This window comes from Syngnathus acus, chromosome 14 (assembly GCF_901709675.1).
Source record: "Syngnathus acus chromosome 14, fSynAcu1.2, whole genome shotgun sequence".
Classification (NCBI taxonomy): domain Eukaryota; kingdom Metazoa; phylum Chordata; class Actinopteri; order Syngnathiformes; family Syngnathidae; genus Syngnathus; species Syngnathus acus.
The window spans coordinates 9,321,785-9,344,952 of NC_051099.1; the positions used below are offsets into that span (position 1 = coordinate 9,321,785).

Here is a 23,168-nt window from a genome sequence, read left to right on the forward strand (position 1 = left end):
TGTCTTTACGGGCCACCTAAAAGGATGTGACGGGCCGTATCTGGCCCATGGGCCTTGAGTTTGACACCATGCAGTGGAGTTAAATGATCATTTAGGCCCTAAATGATCGTTTAACTCCACTGCACAACTGCATGGCATGATTCCAAAGTAAACCGACAAATCTTCACTGATGTCCAGCGTGTTTTCTGACTGAAGCCCTATAGTGGTCAATCACGTTAAAGTCCAGCATTAGAGGTCGCTATCCTCAACAGTCCCCGTCCCAAGTGCAGCGTGTCTGTGTGAGCGTGTGCGCGCGTGTGTGTGGACAAAAGAATGTCGTGGAAGAGCAGACGTGGGGTGGGGTGCATTCTTTTGGAGACTGGATCCCGGTTGCCATCTTTGAAGTGGATGCTGGGTGAAGAAAATTGTGACTCTCCAGGGGTCCTTTAAAGAGAACTCGTGTGCAGGTGTGGGAAGGACGGACAGTGGGGGTCTTGTCACACGTCAGGCTCCTCTCGCGCACGCGCACAACTTTGCGTTCACGCCTCGAGACACACACAATCGGACGGGGCAGTCGGGACTAAACCAACCACCCGTGCGATCAAGTGGACAGTTCAGCGGCGGGCAAGAAAGCACTGGAGTGATCACTCACAGTCGACTGTGAGCGGTACTGCGGCACGGCGTGTTTTATTGGGGGGGGGGGGGGGGGGGGGGGGCTTCTTTTTGTTGCTCGGGGAGTCACCGTCTCGTCTCAGGACCGGGATGCGTTAACCATGACGAGCACGCGAAAAACGGCCACGCTGCATATGCGAAGGTCCATCAGCGAGCAGTTGAGGGAGTCCACGGGCAAAGCGTGGAATCTGCTGTGGAGGAATGTGCGCGAGAGGCGCCTGGCAGGTCAGCCACGCATGCTTGGACACGCGTTCGTTTTGGATGCTTTTTGCTACCAGAAGTTGTGACGTCACGCATGCGGTTTGTCCTCGACGCAGGAAAGCTGTTGTGTTGTGCTGGGGGGTGGGTTCTTTATTTTGGGAAGGTCAATGTCACATTTAGCATTGGGGGGGGGTGTTCATCACGGGTTTCAGATGACTGTCAGTATGCGCGGTCCCGAGAGAGACGCTGTCAACTCGTCCTTGAGTGCGCCAATGCACCAAGTTTCTGGCGTGAACTTGTCAGTAACTGATTTTTGATTGTCATTGTCAAAGCAGCTTTTGTCCATGATTATTCTCGTCACTTATGGCATTATTACGAAATGTTCGCTGGGATCGCATTAACGGATGTAGCTAAGAAAGTGTCAAATCCTACGTTGGCGCTCATGAGTCGAGAGAAAGCCGCTGGTTTCTGTGATGCGGCCGTAACCATGGCAACACATGGTGGCGTCACATGGTGTGAGTTTGCACGCAGGGCACATGCACTTTGCGTGCTTACTGTGTGAATCAGTAGCTGATTTTGGGATCCGTATACAGTAATCCCGTGCTACATCGCGGTTTGATTATCACGGCTTAGTACATCGCGGATCCCCCCCCCAAAAATACACAAATTTAAAATAAACCTTCTAAATTGAGGAATTATGGCACGAAAGTTGCCCACACGCCAGCAGAAGGCAGTATTGTACCTTGTTTTTTTTTTTAAAAAAAAGTTATAATAATAAGAGTTTTAAAAACATTACAGTATGTACACTTGTACCTTGTTATAAAAAAGTTGTTATCATAATAAGAGTTCTAAAAACATATTTACAGTTTGTATACTTTAGCTACATATACATATGTCACACACACGCACACACACACACGTATCATATTTATATTTATATTATTTATACATTATTTTCTGTATGTCATTTATACTACGTTTTAATATAGTATTTACATGTTTGAAACTATTATTTAATGTTCTAATGATAACATATGCACTTATATGGTTTGATATACACTTATCGATACACAAACAATGTATGTATGTTAAAAAAGGTGACACTACTTCGCGGATTTTCACATATCGCGGGTCGTCTTGGAACCAATTATCCGGGATAAACGAGGGATTACTGTATTTCTGTTGGGCCTAGATGTTCCTAATGACGTGGTCCCTATCCGAATTAGAGATGCACCGATCCGATATCTGGATCGGATATCGGCCCCGATATCAACAAAATTGATGGATCGGGTATCGGAAAATGCAGCCGATCTGTGAGCCGATCCTTTCCTTAATCTATTGGGACGCGGGCTACGTCATACGTCAGCAGCACGTGTGCCGCGGCTACGTCATACGTCAGCAGCACGTGTGCCGCATGCCACGATAGTTTTCTAAACAAACGCAAACATGGAGCGAACGAAAGAGTCAGCTGTGTGGAGGTACTTTAAACTGAACACGCCAACTAGCTCGACGGCAGTTTGTAATGTCCGCAAAGCTAATGTTGCCAGGGGTGGTGGTAGTACTGCCAGTTATAGTACTAGTACTAAGCGGAGCTTGTTTTCAGGGAGCACTTCTCATTGCTGCTTAAATGAGCATTTAGAGCATCAACAGGTCATGAGTGATGTGAAACGGCACCTAATGTTTACATGTTTACTATTTATTTTAATATTTGGTTACTGTGTGCTTGATCACCCTTTCTATATTTGCCCAGTGCAGTTTCAGCTGCAACATTTGTATTTTTTTTTTTAAAGAAGTTTGTATCCTAATTTACTTGAATTTAAATGCTGATACACTTTATTGCTGCTGTTGCACAATTTTTGTTACAAATAAATAGTTCATTGCATGAATCTGCTTTATCTTGTTACATTTTGTCTTAGGAATGAACTGTGTAGTCATGCCTGATGCCATTGCCTTTAGTCTTTTCTGTTCCACATGTAGAGGTATGTAGCTTGTTAAGTCAACCATAATATCGGATCGGTATCGGGTATCGACCGATACGCAAAGCCACAGCATCGGTATCGGTATCGAAACTGAAAAAGTCGGATCGGTGCATCTCTAATCCGAATGTTATGAATCTGTATTGTATTGTATTGTATTGTATTGTATTGTACTGTATTGTCATCAACCATGTGTGCAAGTTGTTTAGCCTAGATGCTAACGCTAATATTAGCCGCTACTTAAGACAGATTTTGGCTAATTGTATCTGTGGCCGATAAGTGTGTCCGGAGCGACGTCATACGTGATGTCACAAGTGGACACGTGCACTTTGGGAGGGTAGCAGCATCATTAGCAAATTTCAGCAAATTTCCTGCGCTCAAGCTGTTTTGCAGTTCCATCGTTTCCCCGCTGGAGGGCGGTGTCGTCAAATTACTTGTTTTATTGAACGCTAGATTGTGTGTGCCTGTGGAACCATGTGGAATGTCAAACTAGAGAAGATGTGAAATATTGGTCGCTTGGAAACAATGGCAACATTGCTTACTCTGTCACGCACGCGCACACGTTTGTGAGAGAGAGGGAAGAGCGACACTATGCGCTCGTGTGTTCGTTCGTGCGTACAAAGGTTAGTCTTTGTGTGTGTTTTCGTGTGCGCGACCGTGCGATGCACACAAATCCAGATCGCGATGTGTAAGGTCTCGCTTAGAACTAGTTTAGTTTACAGACAGGAACTAGGAAGACCCAGTCATACACTGACCATGCGTCCTCTCCCGCTCGGTCATGTGACCAAAAGGCACGGCATTCGTGGCGAGCTGGTGATGGCAGGTGAACGACACCAGTGTTGGAGAAAGCCATGCGAATGGTTGCCGGGAAGTAGAGGGCGGGAGCCCCCATTCCAGTGAGGGCATGTCTGAGGAATTCCGCTGGAATGTTTGCGCAGGAATCATCCCGATCAGACTGCCCGTTTCTTGGGAGTCGGCTATGGAGGAAGAGGAGGCGGAGAGCGAGCGCGGGACCTCCGCGGAGACGGCGGTGGGGGGCCCCGAGAGCGACAGTGCCAACGAAGGGATGTGCCTGGAGGCCATGACGCCCGACGGTCAGGATCACTATCTGCGGCTGGGTCGGACTCCCCGACTTCGCTCGGCCCTCCGCCTCTCGCGCATCATTGCCCGAAAGCAACTGCTTCGGAGGCTGGAGCAAGGTAGCTTCGAACGAGCAAATTCAAATAGCCTCTTCGATTATCAGCGGATCGACGGTGGCCCGAAGGAGGTCCGAGCGGCTTCTAGTTTGCGGCAGTTAACTCAGACCCGACTACTATGTGATATATATAGTTTTTAATATAAATATACGTAAATATAGCCGACGGTGTACGGTAAATCAATATTGTATTTATGTACTGTACACGTTTTTCTTAGCGCTCACTTTCTCAAGAGCCACGCGGCGGGGCAAAAATACACATACGCTGGACTCCGTAACCATGTGAATTGATGGTGGGCGGATGTTTTGAATTGCTCTGTCGCCCTCTAGTGGTAAATTACTGACGCACAGACTTAAACCATTATAGTAAATAGAAATAACTTTTATATTGAAACAGCAAACAGGCTGCAGGAGGGTTCAACACAGTAAGACATCAAGACAAGAGCAGAGGCCGCCAAGGCGGACAGGTTACTGTAAAAAAAAAAAAAAAAATCAAAACGGGAAGTCGCTTGGGAATCAACTAGAACAGTGATCACCAACCTTTTTTGCGGCACGGACCTGTTACGCGTCAGAAATATTTTTGCGGACCGGCTTTTATATAAATAAATAATAAATTTACCGTATTTTCCGCCCTAAAAGGCGCACCGGGTTATAAGGCGCACCTTCAATGAACGGCCCATTTTAAAACTTTGTCCATATATACGGCGCACCGGATTATAAGGCGCATAAAATAGAAGCTATACTGCATCAAACTGAGGTTGACTAGGGTTGCGGTATGCATCCACTAGCCAATAACCAACGAGCCCTCTGTAAACAATCGCGTTTCTCAAACGATCTCCTATAAAATGATCAGAACTGACTAAAGTTCGATCTAACGCATTGGTACTACTTACCTATGTTTCCCTTCCATATCGATCCGTAGATTTACTCGAAACATTAACAGAGCAGCCTATTTTGACATGAAATAGCCTGGTACGTATAGCAGCTATCGCAATAGCATTAGCCATCCGCAAAGTCTCACGAGCCTCAGCTCGCAATCTCCCATGAGCCTCAGCAAAGTGTAAACAATCGCGTTTCTCAAACGATCTCCTATAAAATGATCGGAACTGACTAAAGTTCGATCTAACGCATTGGTACTACTTACCTATGTTTCCCTTCCATATCGATCCGTAGATTTACTCGAAACATTAACAGAGCAGCCTATTTTGACATGAAATAGCCTGGTACGTATAGCAGCTATCGCAATAGCATTAGCCATCCGCAAAGTCTCACGAGCCTCAGCTCGCAATCTCCCATGAGCCTCAGCAAAGTGTAAACAATCGCGTTTCTCAAACAATCTCCTATAAAATGATCGGAACTGACTAAAGTTCGATCTAACGCATTGGTACTACTTACCTATGTTTCCCTTCCATATCGGTCCGTAGATTTACTCGAAACATTAACAGAGCAGCCTATTTTGACATGAAATAGCCTGGTACGTATAGCAGCTATCGCAATAGCATTAGCCATCCGCAAAGTCTCACGAGCCTCAGCTCGCAATCTCCCATGAGCCTCAGCGAAGTGTAAACAATCGCGTTTCTCAAACGATCTCCTATAAAATGATCGGAACTGACTAAAGTTCGATCTAACGCATTGGTACTACTTACCTATGTTTCCCTTCCATATCGATCCGTAGATTTACTCGAAACATTAACAGAGCAGCCTATTTTGACATGAAATAGCCTGGTACGTATAGCAGCTATCGCAATAGCATTAGCCATCCGCAAAGTCTCACGAGCCTCAGCTCGCAATCTCCCATGAGCCTCAGCAAAGTGTAAACAATCGCGTTTCTCAAACGATCTCCTATAAAATGATCGGAACTGACTAAAGTTCGATCTAACGCATTGGTACTACTTACCTATGTTTCCCTTCCATATCGATCCGTAGATTTACTCGAAACATTAACAGAGCAGCCTATTTTGACATGAAATAGCCTCGCGGGTACAACAGCTATTCGGTGACGCCCCCTGACTACAGTTGCCGTAATGCTGGGAAGCGATGCGACCTTGTAATTTACTAGTCTTACTAAAACGTACTGAAACATTTTGGCAGAGCACTGTGTACAACCAGTATGGATCAACAAATTCATCAGTTGATCCATATATAAGGCGCACTGGCCTATAAGGCGCACTGTCGGCTTTTGAGAAAATTTTAGGTTTTTAGGTGCGCCTTTTAGGGCGGAAAATACGGTATATAAATATACATACAGAAAATTTTGTATAAATATTGAAAATATAAATATTATACGTGTGTGCGTATAACATGTTAACAAGAAGTACTGGGCAGGCTAATGAGTTAGCGGAAAGATGCTAATTCCCAATCGTGCTAGCACGCGAAAACAGACCTCTAAAGCAGTGGTCCCCAACCTTTTTTGCGCCACGGACCAGTTACGTGTCAGAAATATTTTCGCGGACCGGCCTTTATATAACTAAATAATACATTTATATAAATAAATAATACATTTTTAATAAATATATAAATACGATGAAATAAAATGATACGACTGGCATAAAAATGAATATAAACCACATAAAAATAAAACTCACCATTACGATGAATTATTGGGAGCACCGAGCTTGTTTCTCAGAAACGAGCTGGTCCCATCTAGGCGTAATCGGAGACAATGACACCCGAAGTGGTTAAGGTTTGTTTTTTAATGCAGGATGCTTTATCTCCGATGCCGAAGCAGTTTTGAAGGCTTCATTGCCTCGTTAGCTAGCCTGTCGCCACATATGCTTGGCGCGTCAGAGTCACCTGTGGCGATAAATCCATATTTTAAGTAGGACTCCAAAAATGTTCTTTTAAATGCAGCTTTCTTTTTCTTAGAAGTGGTAGCCTCTTCTTCTTCAGTCTCCTCATTGGTCTTTTTTTCCTTTTCGAAGAAGCTTTCCAAACTGATCTGTTTCTTGCTCATATTTGCTTGGCTCAACTGGGTGGACATGCCACGTGACCGAGACGAGCGTCTTGTGTCAAGAGACACACCGACGGATGTAATTGGGAGAGAATTGCCAAATTTTTTATATTTTCAAAGTCAAGTCAAGTTTATTTGTATAGCCCTAAATCACAAGCAGTCTCAAAGGGCTTCACATAGACAAACAATTGACAATTATTCTCAAAGCATCCCCTGATCTTAAGCTCCCAAAAGGGCAAGGAAAAACTCAAAAAAACCCTACCAGGGGAAAAACGAGAAACCTTGAGAAGGGACCACAGATGGAAGGATCCCCCTTTCAGGATCACCAGGCTGCAATGGATGCAGAGAGGGCACATAAAATACTTAATATGAAAATCAGAGAAAGAGTGGATGTCCAACTCAAAGCGAAGAGCTGCAGGAGGTGCCCTCGATTGTCCTGGCAGTGTCTTCGAGGAGAGTAATCCGCTGCAGTTCCCTCATCCTGAATTGGTCCACGAGAATTCAGATAGCTGCTGTCAGCTTGGGTGTCACCTAACCACCTCCCCAGCCGGGGAGGGGTGGGGGAAGGGGGGGGGGGGGGGGAGAAGGGAGCGAAAACAAACTCCAGCCGAATCGGCCACTACAGGTTAATTAAAGGCCATATCATAGAAATGTGTCTTTAAATGTGTCTTAAATGTTTCTACTGAAGTAGCAGTTCTAATATCCATTGGTAGGGCATTCCAAAGCTCTGGAGCCCGAATAGAAAATGCTCTAGACCAGGGGTGGGCAAACTTTTTGACTCGCGGGCCGAACTGGGTTCTAAATTTGGACCGGAGGGCCAAACCAGGAGCAGATGGACGTAGTGTTTGTGTGAAGTAATATAAGCGACCTGTAAAGGTCATTGCATAAAAGATTTTGGCCTTTAGTAGGTAGTAAAGCATGGATATTCCAAACAAGTTTTTTGAAAACAAATGCAATTATTAACAGCATTAAAAAAATAATAATAATAATTCACTAAAAAACTGCTATCAGTGATTCTCATAAAATACGACACTGTTATTATGAATAACAGTCTCCATCACTTCAGTGCCTGCAGGTCAGATTAATGAAAGATGTTTATCTTATGAGATCACATCAAACGGCAAACATTCTGACCAAATATATCATCTTGAAGAATCGGTGAAAGCATACATCCAAATAAAGTAATCAAAACGGCAACACGGTGAGGGGTATCTGAAAATCAGTACAGAGTTTTAACTCACAAACACCTGGTAACAGAGGTGAGGAAACGGGAAACACTTCCTTAAAGTAAGCCTTAAGAACTTTACAGGTTAAGATTAGTCGCAAACAGGTGGTGCATCAATGTCCTTGAGCATCCTGCATTGTTTGAAAATGAGAATGGTCGCTAGTTTCAATCCCTGCTATGTGTACAAATCATATTCAAAATGCATTTTTTACAACAAACTATAGAGCCTCCCCTTCATTTTCAGTGGGAACAGTGTTGTTGGTCTCCCTTTTTTGCTAGTGCGTCATAGTCTGGAGTAAAATTTGTTGTGGCAATTCTTAGGAGAGATCCGAGGTGTTGGTCCGTTTACCTCGATCTGTGACGGGTTGATGTTGACGTTCATGTGGCTGAACGTCACGTCGCGTACGTCGAGTCAAATTGGCCACTCTTTTTTTAAACACTCGGCACTGTGTCCACCTTGCTTTTCCTTGGGCGACTCATTTTAATAGAAGGATTCCAGGGGAAGGTTTGTGAGTGGCTTTAGCGTAAAACTGTATCTGAAAGCTCAGCGCGCGAATTACAAGAATGCTGTCGTCACAGCCCACGCTCTAAATTCAGCACTGCCACAAATAGAGCGCGAGTGCGCCATGTCCGTACTACTGAGTACGTACACGCACTTGTGAGTGTGCACCGAGCTTTCTGACACGGCTTCCGGTAGTAAATGCGCAGGCGAGCGGTTCCCCATCTACTGGGGAAACGCAGTCATTGCAGGCAAAATGACCAAAAAAAAATGTTTAATAATACAATTTGTTCAGGGTTGGCGGGCCGGATTAAACGGTCCCGTGGGCCGGATGTGGCCCGCGGGCCGTAGTTTGCCCATCCCTGCTCTAGACCCTTCAGACATTTTCTTGGCCCTCGGTGTCACTAAAAGACTAGCGTTTTGCGAACAAAGGTTACGAGACGGAACACAAGGAACAACTAGGTCGACGAGATATGAAGGCGCTAAGCCATGCAATGATTTATAGGTTAATAGAAGAACCTTGAAGTCACATCTTAAATGGACCGGGAGCCAATGTAAGTTGGCTAATATTGGGGTAATGTGATCAAATTTTCTTGTCCGTGAGAGCAGCCTTGCAGCAGCATTTTGTACTAACTGTAGCCTTTTGATGCTGGATTTAGGAAGACCAGAGAATAATGCGTTACAGTAGTCCAGGCGCGACGTGATAAACGCATGTATAATAGTTTCCGCATCACCGGTCGAGAGGATCGGACGAATCTTAGCAATATTACGAAGGTGAAAAAATGCAATTCTGGTTATATTCTTAATGTGCTTTTGAAAGGAGACCGTTTGGTCAAATATTACTAATAGATTAATAGATTAGTTACAGTATCGCTCTGAGTGATAGAACGGTTATCTATAATTATAGTGGTTTCCTTAAAAAAGTGTTGATAACAAGCTGGACCAATTATTATTGAGATTAATGACTTGCGAAAAATAACGAGTTTTTGCAAAGATAAGCGCATTTTTATATTTCAGGAGGCTGTCACGCCATGCCTGATGGAAAACCTCAAGTTTGGTTAAATGCCATTTGCGCACATGCTTTCTACATAATTGCTTAAGCCTACGTGTTTCATCTGTGAACCACGGAGTAGGCAATCTACGGCGAGTTTTCAGACGTAGCGGCGCCACAGAGTCGATGGCATTTAACAATGTCGCATTGAATTCATTTGTAAGATTATCAATAGAGCCGAGATATGCGGGAAATATGGCAGTTGCCGGCGACAGTAACTCAGATAGCACAGTTGCAGTCATGGAGTTAATATTACGGCTGCTATAATTCTGATTGCCCTCTTGTCTTTGACAAAGAACTAAAATTTCTAATTTTATTAAGTAATGATCAGACAAAACAGTAGTGTATGGCAGTACTGTTATATTTGAGGTTGCCAGTCCTCAGGATAATACCAGATCTAAGGTATTTCTATTCTTATGCGTTGCTGCCTGTACGGCTTGCGTAAAACCAAACGTATCAGTTAAAGTCTGAAACTCCGAAGTAAGTGGCTCTGACGGTAAATTCATGTGGATATTGAAATCGCCCATGATTATTATATTATCTGCATTTGTTACTAGATCAGCCACGAATTCTGAAAATTCATCCAGGAAGCCAGAGTAAGCCCCGTGTGGACGGTAAATAACAGCAAGATAAAATGACGGTAAAGCGGTGGATCGGACAGTGAGAACTTCAAATGTTTTAAATACGTTAATCGAATGAGGCCTAAATCTAAGATCGGAATTTGAGATGAGGGCAACACCCCCACCCTTTTTTCGAGGACGCGCCACATGCGAGCTCACAAAATTTGGAGGCGAGGCCTCATTAAGCGGCAGCAGTTCATTAGATTTTAACCAGGTCTCGCAAAGACCAAAAACGTTTAGATTATGTTCCGTGATGAGGTCATTAACGAGAACTGCTTTCGTATGAAGCGATCTAATATTCATAAAACCGAGTTTAAGTGTAATCGGTCGATCAGGGTTCGTATCTATTGAAGGATTTTTAAACGAAATCCGAGTAAGATTGTGTTCTCTAGGCCTGACATCACCTCTCAAATGTTTATTAGCGCGGTGGGACGATACGACCGTAGGAATTTGATTGTAAATATTTGGTACACATGTAATATTATCTGAAACACGAACGTTTCGTTCAGCGTTTTTTATTGAGAATTTGAACAGTTTTAAAGTCAGGGAAGTTCCAAGTCGCTTGTGACGAATCTCCAGTCGCGAAACACAAAATCGCTTTACCATAACAGTCGTAACTCGAGACGGGGAGCAAGATAACATGGGAGCAACTTGACATGTAACACCGGCTTGCTAGAACTTGTCATTCCGAGCGAGCGATGTTGCGCGCGGGGTGGGGTTTCCTCATATAAAAAATGCGGCGAGCGTAAGCCAGTTCTGTCTTGCCCCACGGCTGTCAATCATTTTGTCCAAGTTTTCGCTCTAATGACGGTTTTTATCATATTTTATTGACATCGTGTCCCCTCGGGAGGACGTCATTGGAGAAATAAAATGTGTTTGGAGCGCACCCTGCTGGAAGAAATACATCACTCGCCTGCCCAATTCTAACCATCTACGACTACAGTGTTCGTACTCGTCTGATGTTGCCTTCATGGACAGTCAGAAATAATAACTTTCCTTGCTCTCTCACTCTCGCTCTTTCTTTCTTTCTTTCTTTCTTTCTTTCTTTCTTTCTTTCTTTCTTTCTTTCTTTCTTTCTTTCTTTCTTTCTTTCTTTCTTTCTTTCTTTCTTTCTTTCTTTCTTTCTTTCTTTCTCTCTGTCTCTCTCTTTCTCTCTGTCTCTCTCTCTCCCTCCCTCTCTCCCTCTCTCTCTCTCTCCCTCCCTCACTCTCTCTCTCCCTCACTCTCTCCCTCCCTCTGTCCGTCCATCCACTTGATTTTGTACAGCCATGTCATGAATTAATATTTATTTCACCTCCCCCAATCAAGGATGCACTTATTTGCCACGTAGTGATGACTTTGCCAGCACAAAAGTGGGTGGAGTGCTTTGACACGCTTATGAGCGCACGTGCACTAAGAGAGCGTCAAACACGCCAGCGGACGAAAGCAGGAAAGCAAGCGGTTGTAAGAGTCATGAATGGGCCTTGTTGCCATGGTGAAACAGCATGACTTGCTAGTTAGTTAGTGTTGAGGTGTCAATAAAAGCCTTGACGAGTTCCTACTGTCCCACTCATGGCATCATCACTGAAAATTCACAGAGCGTCGCTGTGGAAAGTTCCACCCCCGTCCATCGGCTTGGAATTCCGGGATGGGAACGGCAGATTGTATGTGCGCGCGTGCATGGTCATTTATGTTTTATGTCATCTGTGTGTGGTTTTCCACCTGGCAGAGCTGGAGGCCAAGGAGGCGTGCGATTGGCTGAGAGCTGCCGGATTCCCTCAGTATGCGCAGCTGTACGAAGGTAACGCTCTTGAGCGCTTTTGTTTGGCTTTCCACTATTCCTTCCACTTGTCCACTTGTCTCGTCTGCTCTTTGCGCTTCCTGGCCAGAGGAAGGGGACGGACGAGCTGTTGGGGGTCATGGGAAAGGCCTCATAATCACAACTGGGACTCCAGCAGCGTTCTTCTCCCTCTCGTTTCCGGTCACATTCACTCATGCCGTCGTTCATTTGTAAGCTTTCAGGCGGCCATTTTGACTGTGCTGAATGAATATTACTCTGGAAAAGAAACGGAAACGAGCAGTTTGGAGGAGAAACTTGCTAAGATTCCATTTTGAATTGGCTTTGCGCTTACTGGCGAGAAATGGAGGAGTATTACAGAAGATCACTTAGAGAAAGGAAAAAAAAGACTCCCGGCAAGTCTCTCCTTCTCTCAGATGCTCAGTTTCCCATCAATATTTCCGCGGTGAAAAGGGACCACGACTTTTTGGATGGAGACCTGGTGGAGCCTCTGTCCCGGTAAGCTTCTCGCCTGCTTTCCAACTTCTCCACTGGACCATTCCCAGAGAGGAAAAACTGTCCCGGGTGGCCGTGTGTGTGTGCGTGTGTGTGTTGCAGTCGCCTCAACACACTGAACAAGTCCGCCTCCATGAAACTGGACATCAGCCACCCCAGAAAGAAAGTAAGTTGAACCTGTTTGTTCAATCACCTTATGGGCCCCACCTCTAGATATATTTGACGATTTTATATCAGTTTGGACCTTGACCCAAATGTGCCCGGACCTCTCGAGAGTCCTCGCGCAGTGCTGATAAATCCCGACAGAAATGTCCCAAAAGCGAAAGGAGACCTCTTGGTGCAATGCTTCAAATTGCTTCATCCGCAGGGGGAAGACGCTGACGAAGATGAGCCGACAGCCATCAGCAAACGTTGGACGTTTGAGTGGAGCAGTCACCGCTGGTCCCGCCTGGAGGACATCCTGTCAGACGGCGTGGCGAGCAGCGAGAGCACTCTGAGCGAGCTGAGCGAACAGGAGCTGGCGGCGGACACCATGTCGGTGGCGTCCCTGTCGGTGGTGTCCCTGTCAGCCTCCTACCAGCTGCCACCCAGTGACCTCCCGTACTACAACTCGCTGCCCATCAAAGGGTGCCGCCGCGGACAGACAGGGCGCAGCAAAGCCAAGGAGTTCCTGCGGCGGATGGAGCTGATGCGCACCTGGGGGCCGTCCACCATGCGCAAAAGCTCCAAGAGCAGACCCCCTATGGTCATTAGCGGGCCCATGCTGCAAGGGGAGGAACCGCTGGCCCTGCGGGTCCTGCAATGCACCCCCATCAGCCAGTTAGAGCAAAACCTGGCTGGGGAAGACGGACAAACCTTGGTCAGCCACCGCGGCGGCGACCTTGACGCCAATCTTTCCGGGATGAACGTGAGCCCCGTTGGTGAGCCCCCGAGAGCCCGGACTGCCAGCAAACGAAGCGGTGAGTCCCCGGAGCTCTCGCTCCAGGGCGAGGGGCTTGACAGGCAGAGGGCCCACTTCCGCTCACACCAAAACCTCCTCATCCACGTCCCCAAAGACCATAAGCCGGGCACTTTCCCCAAAGCGCTGTCCGTTGAGAGCCTCACGCTTGGGAGAAGCTCCGCCAACCCGGCCGCTTCTCCGTCGACCAAAAGCATGAACCTGGACGACATCTGGTCAGGCTGTCCGCCATCCAAGCCCCCCTGCCCGAAAGCGCAGAGGGGTAGCAGAGCCAGCGTGTATGACAACGTCCCCGGGTCCCACCTCTACGCCAGCACGGGAGACCTCCTGGACCTGGAGAAAGAGGACAACCTGTTCCCCCACTTGGATGACATCATCCAGCATGTCTGTGGCCTGCAGCAGATTGTGGACCACTGGAGCCGCAGTGTGCTCGCCGACAGTGAGAACAGCGAAGACGGCGAGGGCAGGACCACACCCATCTCGCTAAACGATAGCCATTCCAGCGGGACCGCTCGAGACAGAAGGGATTCCGGCGTCGGGGCCTCCTTGACAAGACCTCAGTAAGGAATGCGTCGAGACCTGGGCTGCCAAACTTGTCATCGCTGGCAATGGAAATTGTTAGGGTAGTGTTCACTCTAACTTATTTTGCAAGAACCACACTGGAGACAAGTTAGTCGTTTCAAACACCTGCAGGCGGAGAGTTCACTCGTCGCTGTGCTTACAGCGATGGTCGAATGAAGTCTGAAGTCAGGCCTCATCAGGTGCATATTTATTGAGAAGAAACACAGTGGGGTTGAAAGTGGGGGTGTGGGAACACAGGATGGGGTGAAGCCGCTCCCCTGCTGATCAAAGCATAGCAGGGGGCCTTTTACGACTTTGTGTAAACAAAGCAACTTTGATTGCTTCCTCTGCAGCTAGTCAATCAGGTGAAAAGATCTTAGCACTTTGGTCTACTACTTTTGTTAAGACAGGACAAGCTAGGTAGATTATTACAGGTTACATCCCAACATAATCATACGATGAAGATATTCTGCAAACCCTAACAGAAATCATTCCTCAGAAAATGCTGACAAAAATTCACTATCAGGGAATTGTGGAAAGAAATCCATGAAAAGTCATAAAATACCCAAAACTCAATTATCTAGCCTGGCAAACATATTTTGGGGGAGGGGGGGGCAGTCCATCCCTCCCTTCCTTAGCTCCGCCAGTGATTGCAGGGCACTTTGTTGTCATGTATTACAATTGAGTTTGTGCGCCCACAAATTTGTTTTTTTTTTATGGTTTGTGGGCAGCTTCAGGGTTCAGTTTGACACCTGCTGGTCTCGACAATTGCTTTGACACCCCATCAAGCGCTAGAAAAAAACAGAAAGCCCCTTGCGTGTTTGCAGGGTGCGCCAGCCCACTATCCATCGCAAGCAACTGTCTTGGTCGCCGCACATCAGCAGCCAGTCGGCCGCTCAGCTCAGCCTGCTGCGCAGGTTCTCCTTGCTGCGTCTCACCGCCATCATGGAGAAGTACTACGTGTCCAACAAGCAAGGCTGGACCTGGTGGGTCCCCGAAACGATTTTTGCTGAACAAGAGTCTCTGTTGAAACGTTTGCTGAGCAAGAGGCTCCGTTGAAACGTTTGCTGAGTAAGAGGCTCCATTGAAACGTTTGCTGAGCAAGAAGCTCCATTGAAACGTGCTCTGCCTCGTGTTTTTGTGCAGGTCTGTGCCCAAATTCATGAAGCGTATGAAGTCTCCGGACCCCAAAGACAAGAGCGTGTTTGGGGTCCCACTTATGGTGCACGTCCGCCGGTGCGGCTTCCCACTGCCCCTTTGCCTTCAGCAGGCCCTGGCACACCTCAGGAGGTGCGGTCTGGAACAGGTACTCGTGACCTGGAGACCTTTCCAAGGCAAAGCCCACGTTTTGCCGCAACAAATGCTCATTGGCCACTTTCCCTCCAGGTGGGCCTGTTCCGCAAGTCCGGCGTGAAGTCTCGCATCCAAGTGCTGCGTCAGCAGTGCGACGCCTCGCCCGACGCCGTCAACTTTGAGGAGCAGTCGGCTTACGACGTGGCCGACATGCTCAAGCAGTTCTTCCGGGACCTTCCGGAACCGCTGCTGAGCAACAAGCTGGGCCAAACCTTCCTGCACATCTACCAGTGTACGTGGCAGGCTCCGGGCCGAGACTTTGAACGCTTGCCGAGCACTGACGTTGCCTTGGCCCCCGCAGACGTGCCTGAGAAGCAGCGTCTGCAGGCGCTGCGAGCGGCCATCTTGCTGATGGCGGACGAGAACCGGCAGGCGCTACAGACGCTGCTCTGCTTTTTGTGCGACGTGGCGGCTCGGGTGGACCAAAACCAGATGACTGCTGCCAATCTCGCTGTCTGCCTGGCGCCGTCCCTCTTCCACCTCAGCCTGACCAGGAGCGGCGCGCTCTCACCCAGGTACGCCATCGCTGCTTTTGCTAACCCTAACTGTAACCCTCTCCCATTGACATTGTCTGTTGTTCTTCTGATGATTGACGCCCAAGGTCCATCCAGCGAAAGTACGCCAGTGGCCGACCCGATCAGAAAGACTTGGACGAGAACATGGCCGCCACTCAAGGCCTGGCTCACATGATCACCGAGTGTCAGCGCCTTTTTCAGGTCTGCTGTCTTTCTCTTTCCTTTCTCTCTCCTTCATGAGCGGAAAGGCCAGCCCCTTTTTGGGTCTCCTCCATATTTGACTACCGCTAAAGACTCCATTTAAGGCCAAAAGCCTCGGACCGCTTTCAAGCTCTAGTCTCGCGAGACTGGCAGCCAGCCAACGGCAGCACACGAAGCCGCGGTTAGCGGACCGCTTGGCAGTTGCTCACATGATGGAGTGACACTCATGTAATGCTCCTCCCACAGATCCCGGACGAGATGGTAAGCCGGTCCTACGCGGAAGCCGTGCTTGCGGCGCCACCGCTGGACGAGCTGGGTGGGGTGCGTTGGGAGGACAGGGATGAAGACGAGGGGGACGATGAGGATGAGCCAGACGATGGATCCTACCATGCGCACATGCGCAAGCTGATCCGCAACCTTGTCAAAGAGAGCCGAGACAAGAGTAAAGCCTGGACATGTCGACCGGCGGGAGAACATGTGGAACTGTCCTGCAAAAAGGTTCTGACTCCATCAGCACTCGCCTCTCAGTACACACTCAAATCCAAAGAAGGCGGGCACACGAGCGCATTGTTGCTTGCGTAAGCAGTGGTACCAAAGCCCGAGTCTCAAGTTGATGGGGTCATGCCTTCAGGTGACTGATGGTACCCCTCTTCGGCGTTGGCGCGTCAGCACGGAGGTGGAGGCCGCACCCGCTGAGGTTCTTCACCGGCTGCTGCGAGAGCGGCCCCTCTGGCAGATAACGCTTGAGCAGGAAGAAGTCTTGGAAGCGCTGGACAAGCAAACGGACGTGTACCAGTACTCCTGTGTCAACATGCCGTCACAGCCCCTCTCGGACTTTGTGCTGCTCAGGTACTCACGTGATCGCTTTCCCAGCTGAGGCGTGCCGTCACACGTCCGTCGCCATCCTCCCTCACGTCAGGTCATGGCGTTCAGACCCCGTGAAAGGTTGCTGTGCGTTGGTGTGTGTGTCGGTGGATCGCGACCATGTCCCGCGTGTGCCGACAGTACGGGCTGTGGTCCTGGAGTCCCATTACCTGCTGGAGCCCTGCGGTGTGCCGACCAGAACCAGACTGACACACTTGTCCAGGGTAGACCTCAGGTAGGACAAACAACCCTGACTTGTTCTGATTTTCTTGTCATTCTCGCTTGTGGCCTGCAGGGGGCGCGCTCCGGAATGGTACAACAAGGCGTACGGCCACCTGTGCTCCAACGAGGCGCAGAGGATCCGAGCCTCGTTCCTCGGTGCAGTAGAACCCGGCCGGTAAGAACTGCACGGCACAAGAACACGTCTGCGTACCGTCGCCGTCGGTAGACCTTTTATTGTTCATCCTCGCTCATGCTGTTTTAATGTCATTCGTGAATGGGACATTCTGGACTTACCGAAAAGGTAAAAAAAAAAGCGAAGAGGTCCACTTTTCATTGTCATGTCTTGTGGGTGTGTGTTTGAGGGTATATGTCTGTGCCTGACTGAGTGCGTCTGTGTGAGCATGTGTGAAAGTGCGAGAGGGTGTGCCTGCGAGAGAAATTGTGTGTGCAAGTGAGAGAGATCACTAAGAACAGTGCGTGTGTGGAATGTGTCAGTATGATACATAGTAAATGTGTGTGAGAGTGAGGGCACTTATGTGAAAGTGCGTGTAAGAGTGAAAATTTGCATGCGTGTGTTTGTGTTGCGAATAATAGCTTGTAAGTGTGTTGCTATCATATTGATATGCTAACAATAAGAAACAAATGAATGCTTTGTCGCTAGTGCTTCTAAGGCGGAGCCTGCATCGCTATGGCAACGCTGTGATATGATCCGTTGCCACAGAATTCCTAATTTTAAATAAAATGATACAAAACAACAAGGGTTTTTTTCATTTATTTTTTACAACTCAAACACTGAGCATATTTGCTCACGTGACAGCAAAAGTCCAGCCTAAATTTTCTGAATATATAACAATGATATTTCTCAAAAATATTTAGGTTCTAGTAACTCAAGCAACAAAAAAATCGAATTGATGTTTTTTTTTTCAAGCATTATGGAGCACTCATCATCGTGGTGATGTCCTGAATCTATTCCCTGCATAAAGACAACAAATGACAACTGATTTGATCATGCGTGAACCTCAATGCAACGTAGATGCAGCGTTTACATTGATGACGATCTGTATCAGATCGGGAATAATCATTCTCTCTGTGTCCACATAATGGCGCTGTTGTCGTGCCAACATAATTGATACATCCAGCTATCATCCGGACATCGGACTCCGCATTTATCCTTTTATTTGTGTATCAATACCTCCTTCCATCTCTCTCGATAGCCATCTAAAAACCCACCGGCCGTCTTTAAATTCCCTCTAGTGTCACTCATCGGTCCATCCAATGACCTTCATCATCCAATGAGCTTCATCAACCAATCCATTCATTTATGTTGTCAATCAGTCCATCCACCTCAATTGGATATCCAGCCAACTACTCGACTGCCCGGCTTCAGTATTGGCGTATCAATATAGCCATCGTCGATCCACCAATTCAGTCTTCAACCAGCAATTAATCAGCTATCTGTCGTTCATCTTTTCATCCATCCATCCGTCCGTCCCTCCCTCCATCCATTCATCCATCCATGTCGGAGTTATTCTCTGTCACAACCAATCAGACATCAACTTCCAGTCAAGTGCATGTTGCTCACTTGTGTCACTTCCTGTCCACTCTGGCAAAGCCACTTCAAACCAACACTCTGCAACCCTGAAAGGGGACCGAGCTCTTGGTGAATGGATGCAACAAAACGAAGGGCAAGAGTTCCAGCCAATCAGCAGCCAGAGTCAGAACTGAGGCGCCCTGCAGCAAGAACCCTTTGTCTTACTCAAGACAAAGCTTTATAAGCTTTATTTATAATTTATTGTCATATGACAAAAGAGTGTGACACGCTAGCGCGCACACACACGCACACACACTCACACGCACGCACTCGTAAGGCCAGAGAATATCACCGCGATGCCGACCCTGTCAGCAGACCGCATCTCAAGGAAGCGAGTGGCGGAACATCACGAGTGGCGGCTGCGTGTAGTGAAAACCCATTCTGACACAAACACACAGGCAGGCACTTGCAAACGCAGACATCCTTTCCTCTCATTGTAAAGTGATCTGACTTCCAGCAGATGTGACCTGCTGGAGGAAGCAATGCACCGTGAGCCATCTGGGCAATAAAGGCACTAAGCAGCTGCTACTAGTAGACTACTAGAAATAACTAATGGTATTTTATTGATTTCTTGTATTCATTAAAAAAAATCTTATTGTATCATCTTAGTTGACGGAGTACTAATTGTGTGTCGTATAAAGAAAATGTATCTAATTAATAGATTCAACGTGGTTAAGTGAAATAAGTACTGTATCTTTTATTGTATCCAATTGTGTGACAGTATTTTGAACATTTCTCATAGTGACGACATCATTCGCACTAATGCAGCTACGTGCGCGTGCACGCGCGCCTCTGGACTGAGGACGCGAGCTCCCAGCAGGGTGTCCGAGTGCGCATGCGCGGTCAACGGCGGCCCACCGCAGCCAGGGGGCGTCAACATGGCGCTGTTGGACGCTAACTGACTGACAGAGAGCGAGCGAGCGAGCAAGCAAGTGAGTCGTACGCGGCCGGGAGGAGAGAGAGCCCGACCCCCCCACACCACCATCACCCATCCGTATGAAGCCGAGCACGGTGCAAGGACAGCCGCGTCGCTTGTGAACGTTCGCCCGCTCCCAGTGCGGTTCCTCCCGCGTGGTGGATGTGTTTGTCTCCGCCGCCGCGGAGCCTCAGCTTGTAGGGCAGGTGCTAGACACCCGTTCCCGTCCCCTCCTCTGAAGAGAGGGGTGGAAAATGTCGAGCGACAAGCCGCATTCGGCTTGCTCGCTGGCGGCCGCAGACTCTGCCTCCTCTTCACCGCCGCCACCGCCTCTTCCGGGGGAGAGGATGCCGTCGTCCGCCGCGGGTCCCGTGGTGCTGCCGGCCGGTGTCATCAACCCCACCGTCCCGATCAGGAATATCCAGATGAAATTCGCCGTGCTGGTGGGCCTCATCCAGGTCGGCGAGGTGAGCAACCGGGACATCGTGGAGACTGTTCTCAACCTGGTGAGTGGATCGCCGCCCGCCCCCGCCCCCCCAACACCACCTCCATCACACACAATGAATCCTCCATGTTTTATTTGACGCCTCTTGACTCTCGTTGAAGGGATGATGTCATTTGTTTTTTCTTCTGTTCATGGAGTTCAACCATTTAATGTGAATTTTAATCGCTCAAGTGAGCGTTTGCGTCCCTCCCTCGCTCCCCTCTCATCCTCCTCTTCCTCATCCTGATCAGGAGCGGCCATTGTTGACTTAATGCGCCGATAAAAGACCCCCCCCCCCCCCTTTTTTTTCCTGCTGCCTGGTGCAGGTGGTGTCAAAATGGCACCAAAATGAACAAAGGCCCACTTAGCATGACGACGCTATCCATCGTTATGCATCCATTGTGGTTGATAGGAGGAGGCTCGTAAGGTTTTTGGCTAGGGAGGGGGGGTTGCACAAGGCCCCATTCATGGCAAAAAGTGAGGTTCAGGGTGGCACACATGGACACGTGTACAACCCCCCCCCCCCCGTCATTGTTAAAGTGGAGCTTGTAATGCAGCCGTCACCCTATCAGATTTGAATCCCGCTTTTTTGGCTCACGAAACAGGCGCTGCTGCTAAGCTACGCTACTCCCCTTCCTCTATGCATGCATGCATGCATCATACATGCATGTGAGCGGCCATGTTGTTTTTAGCTCAAGAGCTGACCTCAGGCCAGCCATGTTTCTTGCTGTTTTTATCTCCTCTTTTGCCACTGTGGCCTATTTAAGTGAAGGACAGCCAGCAAACAGCTGGACTCTACCATTCTGCCACTGCCGCCCCCCCCCTTGCTCTGCTCCTCCCAGATAGACCGACAACCCCCTCCCTGTGTCCCCCCACAGAAAAACGCTGCACAGGCTAATCCAAAGCGCCGGTCGACAAGGGCTGTGCCGTGCATGTAAAAGCAGGTGGAAAAGCGGTGGAGTAGGGGCTCTGGGGAGAAAGTGGGGGTGTCGGGGGGGGGGGGGGATGCGGAGGTGGAAGGATGCTGCAGTGTGCCTCAAATCATGCAGAGGAAGCGCAGGGACGAGGTCAGAGCGGCCGCTTACGGCTAAATGTCATCTGAGTGCTCGCAGATGGCAGCTTGGAGAGGTGCGCTGATGCTGAGTCTCCTCCCGTGCCTGCCTGATTGAACAGTCACTTTGCCTTGTTGCTAGCGTCCACATGCAAAGTGTTGTTGGATGCCCAGCTTTGCGCTCGTAACTCTTGGAAGCGGGCCCATAAGAACACGGTGTACTGTGTGCTACGTGATACGCCAGTCAGTCCTCAGAATCCGAGAAACGCGTGCCTTCCGTTCTGTGTCGCCAGCGACACAAAAGCGTGAAAGGGGAGCGACTTGCGTGACCATAACAGACGGGTGACCAAATTCTGAGCAAAATGTGAAAAAATGGGTTACGCCGTTCAAAACCTGCCCCTCTGTCATCCTGACCCCGTGGGTCCCTTTCGCACAGTCCAGTCACACCTGGAAAAGAAGACGGGGGGGCAAAGCTGATAAGTGGAGCCAGGAACCACCATGCGCTCCTCTACTCGATTGCTACATGCATGCCAGGTTCTTCCCAAGTTCACGTTCCCAGAATGAGCGCCGCTCCTCCCAAACAGGGCAGCGACGAACCGCCTGTGTCCACTTGATCATGGCTCGCTTTCTTAATTAAGACAAAGTGGAGGGAAACCCTCAAATCCGCTAACCCCACGACCACAGAGGCGCCGCTGACCGCCGTATCGATTGTGTCACGGCGGCGTAACCGATGGCCCATCCGATATGCTCGCCGTGCAACGTGTGGCCGAGCGCGAAGGAAGAAAAAGGGTAGAGGCACCCCCCCCCCCCCTGCACGCAGTTAGCTATTATTGTTGGCATCCCGGTTGTCATGGCAACCGTGCTCTCAGAGTGCTCACGAGCGGACGCCGGGTCACTCGCTGCCGTCCTGCGCTGACGTTTTTGCTGAAAAAGGCGCTTAATCTGGCGCAGACACTGGACGCTGAGCCATTGTCTCCTGTTGGTTGCAGCGGCCGCTTCCTTGCTGTCCTCCATTTCTTGACGGAAATGTTACAAGAGATTACAGTCTTAAACTCCACAGTCTCCATGTAGCCTCAGCACTCACTCTTCTGGGTGACCTTAGTTAGTCTCCTGTTTTATTGTTCAGGTTTGATCCAGGAATTTCTCTTTTTGAGTTATCCCCCCACCCTCGCATATAATGGTACGGTCCTGTCCTCTTATGTCATCGTCCATGTAGCGCGTGTTCTGATTTGATTCGCTTTGGAAGTGTTTTCAAACATCAAACTCGAGCAGTGTGTATTTTTAGATGTGAAAAAAGGACTCGGCGTCGGTGACTTTGCTGTGCGTCGACCCCGCAGGAGGCCACTTCCTCCTCCTCCTGCTGTGGGTCTGGCTATCCCGCGTGCACTCTCTCCCCACGCCAAGGTCGCCCACAAACGCACTCACCAAACGGCGATAGGCGGCCACCATACGGCAGAGTATGGCGGCACCGCGACGTGCCAGTTCCGTCATTGCGCTTGCAACTCGCAATGCAAAGCATGCGGCCTCAATGAAATAACAAACTTTGTCGTTTGTTAAATAAATTTCCGTTTAAATTTCAACTCTCCCATCACATCATGTCTTTTTTTTAGATGATGTTTTCCTCTACACGTTAGCATTAAGCCGCTTAAAGGCGACGTGAAACAGCGCCGAGCCTCCATTGGGGAATATCGTCCACTATTTGCCTATTTCACATTTTTCAGCTTGGATTGGATACAGTAGGAGGAGTACTGTATAGCCATTGATGTTCACGATGATGCACCAACCGTAAATAATGCTACATTAGAGGTGAGC

General features: G+C 48.5%; 2 protein-coding genes across 21 annotated transcripts in view; both read left to right on the forward strand.

The window, feature by feature from the left end:
- Positions 1–257: 257 nt before the first annotated feature.
- On the forward strand, positions 258–18,072 carry stard13a (StAR-related lipid transfer (START) domain containing 13a). 7 transcript variants are annotated; one of them, XM_037270172.1, is made up of 16 exons: positions 258–646; positions 735–876; positions 3,767–4,027; positions 12,077–12,148; positions 12,562–12,643; positions 12,743–12,806; positions 13,008–14,158; positions 14,987–15,145; positions 15,306–15,465; positions 15,546–15,744; positions 15,814–16,027; positions 16,114–16,228; positions 16,475–16,726; positions 16,860–17,077; positions 17,148–17,316; positions 17,388–18,072. In XM_037270172.1, the coding sequence occupies exons 2-16, from the start codon at positions 753–755 to the stop codon at positions 17,538–17,540; spliced, it is 3,393 nt and encodes a 1,130-aa protein (XP_037126067.1). In that variant the 5' UTR covers positions 258–646; positions 735–752; the 3' UTR covers positions 17,541–18,072. The 7 variants fall into 7 exon arrangements, with proteins under 7 accessions (XP_037126067.1, XP_037126066.1, XP_037126068.1 ...); XM_037270171.1 differs by having other exon boundaries at positions 259–876; XM_037270173.1 differs by having other exon boundaries at positions 259–876; positions 17,148–17,327; positions 17,388–17,610.
- Positions 18,073–19,754: 1,682 nt separating this feature from the next.
- nbeaa (neurobeachin a) overlaps positions 19,755–23,168 on the forward strand; it is a 34,141-nt gene continuing 30,727 nt past the window's right edge. For 8 of the 14 annotated variants that reach the window (XM_037270105.1, XM_037270107.1, XM_037270111.1 and 5 more), the window contains exon 1: positions 19,755–20,327. In XM_037270105.1, the coding sequence (XP_037126000.1) occupies positions 20,076–20,327 (252 nt within the window). In that variant the 5' untranslated portion in view covers positions 19,755–20,075. The remainder of the gene's footprint in view (positions 20,328–23,168) is intronic. The other 6 variants (XM_037270106.1, XM_037270112.1, XM_037270109.1 and 3 more) reach the window with 1 other exon arrangement.

Bases quoted from the DNA above. Each gene is read 5' to 3' on its own strand.
- stard13a (XM_037270172.1), top strand. From the start codon at position 753: ATGACGAGCACGCGAAAAACGGCCACGCTGCATATGCGAAGGTCCATC. The intron at 4,028-12,076 runs GTAGCTTCGAAC...TCCACCTGGCAG, and splicing joins GCTTCGGAGGCTGGAGCAAG to AGCTGGAGGCCAAGGAGGCG. The intron at 12,149-12,561 runs GTAACGCTCTTG...TCCTTCTCTCAG, and splicing joins GTATGCGCAGCTGTACGAAG to ATGCTCAGTTTCCCATCAAT.